The following is an 8,288-nucleotide window of genomic DNA, read 5'->3' as shown; positions in this document are numbered from 1 at the left end:
ATCATGCATGATTTCCTGGTAATCATACAAGGATCATATATGATTTCCTGGTAATCATACAAGGATCATATATGATTTCCTGGTAATCATACAAGGATCATATATGATTTCCCTGATTTCATACAACTTTCATCAATCATTTATCGTGGTTTTTGAGTGCTCCTGAACATTTCTTCTGTTTTTTTTTCTTAAAAGTCACACTAGGATTTTGTATGATTTCCCTGATTTCATGCAAGGATCATGTATGATTTCTTAGGTTCCATACAAGGATCGTACTAGGAAATACGTTATGATTTGTATGATTACCGGGAAAGGTCAACCCGGGAAGGGTTCAGAGATTGGGAGATTAAATCAGCCAACGATTGCTTTGTTTTTATTATAATTGGTAGTAGTCGTTTGGTTAATAAGAAGCGGTGCGAATAAGTTTAACTTACCTGGATCTTTATTATAGTTTATTCTTAGACAGTTCACAGGTTTCACATTCGTGCAATTCACTTGCCAAATCTCACATTTAATTTGGAGCTTTTTATTTCGAAATTCCGTCTGATTTAAACTCTTGATCATAAAACTAAAAAATTTAAAAGCCTACCCAAAAATTTCAATTAACGATTGATCATATTGTCAGCTTTGTATTCGATTCAACAAAAATAAACTTTTTCTGTTGACAAAAAGTGCTTTGATTGGTCAGAATGGTTTTCAGTAAAAAATCAAAACCATAGTTAAATTATTTCGCAGATTTTTTTCGAAACTCCGTCACGATTTAACTTGCCTATGCGCAGTAACTTTTCAAGGTCGAAAGAAATTTCAAGGTCTCAATAAAATTGTAACCAAGAATTATCACGTGCCCTATTAAAGTAACAAGAATTTTAACTTTCACATTGACAAGTTTGTTTCCGTTTGGACCCAAAAAGCTGTGCATAAGCGAAAAAAGCGTTGAAGCAGAGCTTCATTAGTAATAAAAAATATTGAAATGAACTTGTATTCATTTCTGGTCCGCCGAACAAAATATAGGATATACATTAGAATTAGAGTGGGCAAAGGCACGCGGGTTAGGAACATATCACATTAGACAATAGATTCTCTATCGGGGTAAGTACATAAGACTAAGATAAGCTAAGTTGGGGTATCAAAAATAAGCTAATCATAAAAAAAAGCGGACAACCACTAGATAACCATCCCCCTCAGTTCATTTAAGTTGATTAGCCTAAATTTACTGACAGGTTGATTAACCTGGGTCCCGGAACAAGTGTTATCTAGTGGGGAACAAATATATGCCAAGTGTTTTGTGAGTTTTTTTTGAAAACCAAGGAAGGTGAAACCGTCAAACTAGGTAGCATTAATCGTCCCCTCTGCGGTTCCAAGACTAAGTGTAACGTTTTTTTTGTGTTTTTTGGTTGTCTTATTGCTCGCGGGGACAGATAGTGGGTTTTGCTTTTGTTTACATCTAGTAACAATCATCAGAGACAAAGACACAGCAGAACCAACACAGCAAAGACAAAGACACAGCAAAGACCAACACAGCAAAGGCATCAAGAGAGCCAAAAAAAATTATTCATTACCAAAGCCATAGACAAACAACAAAGCACCAAATAAAATTTTTCAACAATGCCAGAAAACCTCGAGAGATTAAAAAAGTCAAGAACAACACACCGCACCCGTTGCTAACAGATTCTACAACGAAGCCAAAACAATTGCAGATAGACCTGGACAAAAATTCAGTGAAGAGGAGCTCATACGACTGGAACAAATGTCGACATTGTTGACAAAAAAACCAGTTGTACTTGTCAGAAATGAATCAGAAAGCTCAAAACTTGGTCGATGACACCGACAAACTCGATGAAGAAATCGAAGAATCAGAAGATTACGACGACAAGATAGGACAAGATGTTGACCTAATCAACTGCCATGTCATGTACAAAAGAACCCCAGCCAGAACTTCATCACCACGATTAGCAACTCGACCGGCCATCAACAACGTGAAACTGCCTAAGCTGAACTTGCCAAATTTTTGTGGAGACTACAAGGATTGGACGTCTGTTTTCGACCAATTCAATGGAGCAGTGACAAGCAACAGCCAGATAACAGACTGTCAAAAATTGCAGCATCTAAAAAAACATCAGTGAAAAGAGAAGCCGCAAAGCTTTTGACTTCTCCCCAAATCACAGACGCAAACTTCAGTACAGCATGCGCCATCCTGGAGAACAGATACGACAACAAACGTCTGATGTTAACAGCCCATGTTCATGCAATAGTTGCACAGAAACCGATAACAAATGAAAGTCCAAAGTCACTTCGAGATCTCATGGAGACCGTCGAAGATCACAGATTAGCGCTCAGCAACCGTGGACAGCCCGTGGATGATCAGGACAAATTTTTTGTGTACCTCATTGCAATGAAATTTCCCGCCGAAACGAGAAAATGTTGGGAATTTTTATCACCAGGACGAAACCCCCAACGCTATCTTGATATGAAATAATTCATGGAAGAAAGAACACGCGCCCTTGAAGCAGCCACAAAGCAGTCAGCATCAGTCATCAACAAGAAACCCACAAGCAGCCACAACTTCGAAAATTTCATTCACATATTGCCACATCAGTAACTAAAACGTGTGAATGTTGCAACGAAAACCACAAAATTTTTCAAAGCAAAATTTCAAAGCACTTTCAGTACAGGACCGAGCACAGTTGATCAAGACAGAAGGACTTTGCTTCAACTGCTTACGCCTTGGACATCGAAGTGAACAATGCAACGGTTCAACTTGTAAGAAGTGCAAACGAAAGCACAACAGTCTTTTTCACTTGGAAGCCAATAACAACTCGAAAACAGATTCAACAGCGTCAACAGTTACAACTAACAGCACGTCACCACAAGAAGCAAGCCACCAAGCAGCGAAAACACTCAACAAAAACAAAGAAAATTTTACAGCCGCAGCACAGTCGCAGAATCAAGGAGAAGAAGAGGAAGAAGAAGTATTTCTTCCCACCGCAATCTTTTCAGTTGAGAACAACGGAACAACAAATGATATCAGAGACTTTCTATACTCAGAATCCGAGAGCAACCTCATCACGGAGGATGTAGTACAACGCCTTGGGTTGAAAAAAGAAAAAGCTGATGGCCAATTTTATGGACTCCGGGTTCAAGAAGTCAACAACAGCAAAGGATCGGTAAATTTGGTTCTGAAAACAAAAGATGAAGACTCCATCAGCATCAGCGCAAATGTCTTAGCCAAATTGAACAGCATTCTGCCTTCGCATCATTTAAACATCATCGGTTGGACAAAACATCAGGACCTCAATCTTGCGGACCCAAACTTCAACCAGCCATCCAACGTAGGCTTGATAATTGGAGCAGGACACTACGAAAAATTAAAGATTGGAGAAAACAGAATCAAGGAGCCTCAAATGCCAATTACCTACCGCCTATCCTGTTTTGGTTGGCTCGTGATTGGACATGAGAGCCAGCTTGAAAGGAAGAGTAGTGAACTTCAGTCTTTTTTCATTTGTTCAGAACCAGACAACTTACAGCGATTCTGGGAAATTGAAGAAATTCGGACAACAATACAATGCACATCAGAAGAACATAAATGCGAAGATCACTTCAAAAGTACCACCCGACGCAACTCAGAGTGAAAATTTGTTGTGAAACTCCCTTTCAAACAAGACTCCAAACCCTTGGGTGACTCGTACCATCCAACAAAAAGAAGACTACGGAGCCTCATCTACCGATTGGAGAAACAACCAGATGTATACAACAGATATAGTCAGTTCATTCACGAATTCATTCAACTTGAACACATGGAAGAAGTTTCCAGAAAAAAAATTCATATGCCTGCCACAAATTGTTTCTACTTGCCATATCATTTTGTCATCAAAGACGCCAGCAGCACAACTAAACTCAGAGTCGTATTCGATGCTTCAGCTAAGTCAACCGGTTGAGTAGCTTTAAACTACCGTCTGATGGTTGGACCTCAACTTCGAAAAAGATCTATTTGGAATTCTGATTCGTTTTCGGTTCCATCACGTAGCACTTTCTGCCAACATTGCCAAGATGTACGGACAAGTTCAACTTGACGATGAAGACAAGGTTTTCACAAGGTGTTCTGGAAAAATCCAAATGACACAGAGGTGAAAACATACAGAACGGCAAGAGTGACCTATGGAATGGCATCATCATCGTACCACTCAATTAGACCGCTCAACGCCTTAGCCAACAGCAACATCCGCCTTGCAATCAATAATGACATGTATGTGGACGATTTGCTAACAGGAGTCTCAGATGTAAAGCATGCCGCTAAAATTCAGAACGAAATAATCGCAACACATAAAAAACAGCTTGTTTTGATATGAAAAATAGACATCAAGCGTTTCATCACTTGTTGAGCGATTGCCTTCTAGTTTTCGCAAAACTTAAGACGAAATGATAATAAACAGCAATGGCTACACAGTCAAATCACTTGGAATAATATGGAGCCCTGTTCCAGATCATTCCTTGGAGCTTAATTGTCTCAAGCAATGAAGGAAGCCATCAATGACAGCCGTATTTCCAATCCCAAAGTCTTCGCTTGCGCGGATTCCCAAGTGACCCCAGCCTAGATTAAAAAAAAATTTCCTAGAAAAAGGAAGACCTTCGTTGCTAACCGAGTTGCCAAAGTTCAGAGTATCATTCCTTCAGAAAATTGTACCAAGAGAAGACAATCCAGCTGATTGCGCATCGAGAGGGATTTCAGCCGAGAGGTTTTTTAATCACCATTTTTGGCGGAAAGGACCCAATTGGTTGCGTCAAGACGAGCAGTTTTGGCCTTCAATGGATGTTACACCTATAATGCCGCAACTGACGCTTTAGCAGAAGTAAACTCATCAGCCTAAAATTCTGTAGTAATGCAGCATCAGCAGCAAGACAACAAGATATTAGATCTTATCAGCAGAAAGTCATCAATGTATCGACTTGTAAGAGTTATCGCTTACGTCAAAATATTCACTCAACGACTACCAGCAAGAATAAAGAGAAGGTCAAGCAGCAATCACAGTCAGACGCAAACTGCAATTGATCATTCAAAGACGTTTCAAAAACCACAACCAAAAACAGTTTCCGACAAAGAGCAGCACGGGAATGTTCAACTAAGGTCTTCTGACAACGACCAAGATCATCAGCATCTACAACACTCGATAAAACCCCGAGACCAAACTCTTAACACATTTACAGAAAACTTGTTCGTAACCAACCAGCAAGAAAACCCATGCGAAGATTCGGGTTTCTCCAGCAACAATCAGGACGCATCTCATCTGCAGAAGAACTCATCTAACCACTTTGATTAGGACGGTTCCTAACAACCACAGCCCTTTCCTCAGAGCAGCCATAAAGACCAATCCCCGCAGCCAAACTTTCATCACCGAAGATTTTTGCCCGCAGCCCCTTCTCTCTAACAAGCACGCAGAGTCAAAGGAAGAGAAATATTCGCAACGTATGTATGGACTTCAGCAAACAACCACTGAAGTTCAGCCAAGACTGACAGACTTGGTTCCACCATCCAGCAATTTTCACTCAGCACCAGGCGATCATCATAAATTGTACAGCTTTCTTAACCCAAATAAACAGCATCCGCTCTTCAATGGACAACGTCAAAATGAAAGGCAACAAAAACGATACGAATCAACGGAACTTCAATTGCAGAAAGAATCTGTTTATCAGCTACAGGCGGATTTATCAGCAAGATTTTCATCGCCGCCAAAAAGCCTTCTATCAACAGTTAAGAAGAAAAGCAACACATCACAATAAAGAGACAAATTGATATTTGTCATCAACTTTCCCCATCAAATCTCCGCTCAGCGAGAATTGCCCTTTACAGCATCATGCAACAACTCTGTCTGCCGGAATTCAGGTATATAAAAGGATCAACAACACTTGAAAGCTCAACTTCAAACCTACCAGTTGAATCATCCAGCAAGCGTATCAAGAAAAACAGTAATCTACTCAGCGTCTCCCCATTCTTCGACGAAGGCAACAAGGTCATCCGCGTTGGTGGTCGTCTTGTAAATTCCCCGTATTGCGTGGACAAAAAGTTCCTCATAATAATTCCAAAAACATCTCCACTAGTTGAGTTACTCATCCGAGAAAGTCATTTGAGAAACCTTCACAGTGGACCTCAGATGACCCTTTTTGCACTCCGACTGACATTTTGGATTCCTGGAGGTATCGCCAGTGTTAAGAAAGGCATTCACAACTGCAAGCCCTGCATACGATTTGACGCCCGCATACGCCAGCCATTAATAGAAGATCTGCCAGCAGAACAAACAGTTGAATCTTTTGCCGTCCAATTCACTGGGATGGACTATTGCGTACCGTTTTATACCAAAGATTCTTCACAGAAACTGCAAAGATCATACGCAGCTATAGTCATTTGTTTCACCAAAAAGGCGATACACTTAGAGACAGTAGAAAATCTAACCGACGAAGATTGCCTCGATACCCTCAAGAGATTCATCGGAAGACGCGGTACTCCCCAAGCAATCTACATTGACAATTCAACAACATTCATCGGAGCTCGAGGAGAACTCGAATTCAGGCGACTTCTTCGAGATGAAGAGTTCAAGGAGCGAGCCAAAATTACATTGATTGGTTCACAATACCACCCAAGACGCCACATTTTGGAGGGCTGTGGGAAGCAGCTTTTAAATCTATGAAGCGCCATCTTTACAGAACGGTTGGATCGACTAAGTTAACAACCAGTGCTTTCACAACTCTCCTGACACAAATTGAGGCCATCCTCAATTCTCGTCCTCTAACAGCGCCATCAACCGACATCAATGATCACCTAGCTTTAACCCCTGGACATTTCATCATCAGAAGACCCATTACAGCTATAGCCGAGCCATCTTCAACAAAGAACAACACGTTGTCACGACATTGGAGAAACATAGACAAAATGATTCGTCAGTTCTGGAAGAAATGGAGTGTCGAATACTTCTCTTCATTGCAGCAGCGGAACAAATGGAGGACAGCAAATGTACAACCAGCTGTGGACAAATTTTTTATTATCAAAGACGACAACAATCCCCCAATGTGTTGGCCGCTTGCTCGCAGAATACAGACATTCGACGGTAATGACAACATTGTTCTTGTTGTTCAAGTAAAAACACAAACTGGAGTTTACATCAGACCAGTCACTCGCCTCATACCCCATCATCGAGAAGCACCAGAAGATCGTGGAGCGGATTAGTTGGTTCAACTTTGCGAAAAAAGCCGAAGTATCTCAATTGGTTTGATCACACCTTCGACAATGTGTACCAAATCAGTTTACAAGAAATTGGTAACATTTCTGACGATTTTCACAAAAACGAAGTTGTCAGTATATATGAAATCATCTTCTTGTACCCTCAATTTTACTTGAAAGAACAACAAAGGAAACCTGCAGATGTCACAATTGAACGAGTTCAACGAGGCCAGGAAATGTTCAAGTCCGAAAGATTTTTCAAGGTCTCAATGAAATTGTAACCAAGAATTACCACGTGCACTAACAAAGTCACAAGATTTGTATCTTTCACAACGACAAGTTTCTTTACGTTTGGATTCAAAAGCTTATACATAAGCAAAAAAGCGTTGAAGCAGAGCTTCATTAGTAAGCAAAAATTTTGAAATGAACTTCAGTAACTGAATTTAATTTATTTTCATAATTGTAATTACGGTTTTAAGATATTTATTAGAAACAAAACCTGATCAATTTTCCAAATTTACACAACGATGAAATTATTTGACTTGCAAACTTATAGCATTAATTGTCCTTTGAGAAACCAAAAAGTTGAAAAGTCACTTCAAGGATTCATTCAATTTTTTAACAGTATTTCAGAACAGCAACTGAAACTAATTTATTTTGATAATTGTAATTACGGTTTTAAGATAGTTAATACAAAACATCTGATGATTTTGTCTCAATTTATACAACAATGAAATTTTTCAACTTGCAAACTTAAAAAAAATAATTGTCTTTAAAGAAACTGAAAGGTTGAAAAGTCAATTCAAGGATTGATTCAGTTTTTCAACAGTATTTCAAAATAGCAACATCTGTATCTCAACGCAGGAAATATCTCTACCAGAATTGCTTCTACCAAACAATAGGAGCGCAAAGCAAAAACTCCTTGCTCTCCAAAATGCTGGAAAGATTTAATAATAAAAAATGAAGAACCACCGTGAATTAGCCTTAGCCCGCAATTTCTAAATTAAACTTATCATTAGATGGTTTTCAGTTTTCTTCGCTAGTGCAACAATACATTGAGGCTACTTAATTTCAGAAA

The 8,288-nt window shown here is 39.5% G+C and overlaps 2 protein-coding genes across 2 annotated transcripts; both read left to right on the top strand.

Annotated features, from left to right (window-relative positions):
• Positions 1-5,849: 5,849 nt before the first annotated feature.
• Positions 5,850-6,680, top strand: LOC142341307 (uncharacterized). The gene has a single exon (XM_075392230.1). It carries the CDS (start codon positions 5,850-5,852, stop codon positions 6,678-6,680), a length of 831 nt encoding a protein of 276 aa, XP_075248345.1.
• On the top strand, positions 6,677-7,216 carry LOC142341306 (uncharacterized). The gene has a single exon (XM_075392229.1). The coding sequence runs from the start codon at positions 6,677-6,679 to the stop codon at positions 7,214-7,216; it is 540 nt and encodes a 179-aa protein (XP_075248344.1).
• Positions 7,217-8,288: the final 1,072 nt, after the last annotated feature.

The sequence above is a fragment of the Convolutriloba macropyga genome, chromosome 6, assembly GCF_964194025.1.
Source record: "Convolutriloba macropyga chromosome 6, txConMacr16.3, whole genome shotgun sequence".
NCBI classification, from domain to species: Eukaryota; Metazoa; Xenacoelomorpha; order Acoela; family Convolutidae; genus Convolutriloba; species Convolutriloba macropyga.
This window is presented reverse-complemented; position numbering and strand designations above follow the sequence as displayed.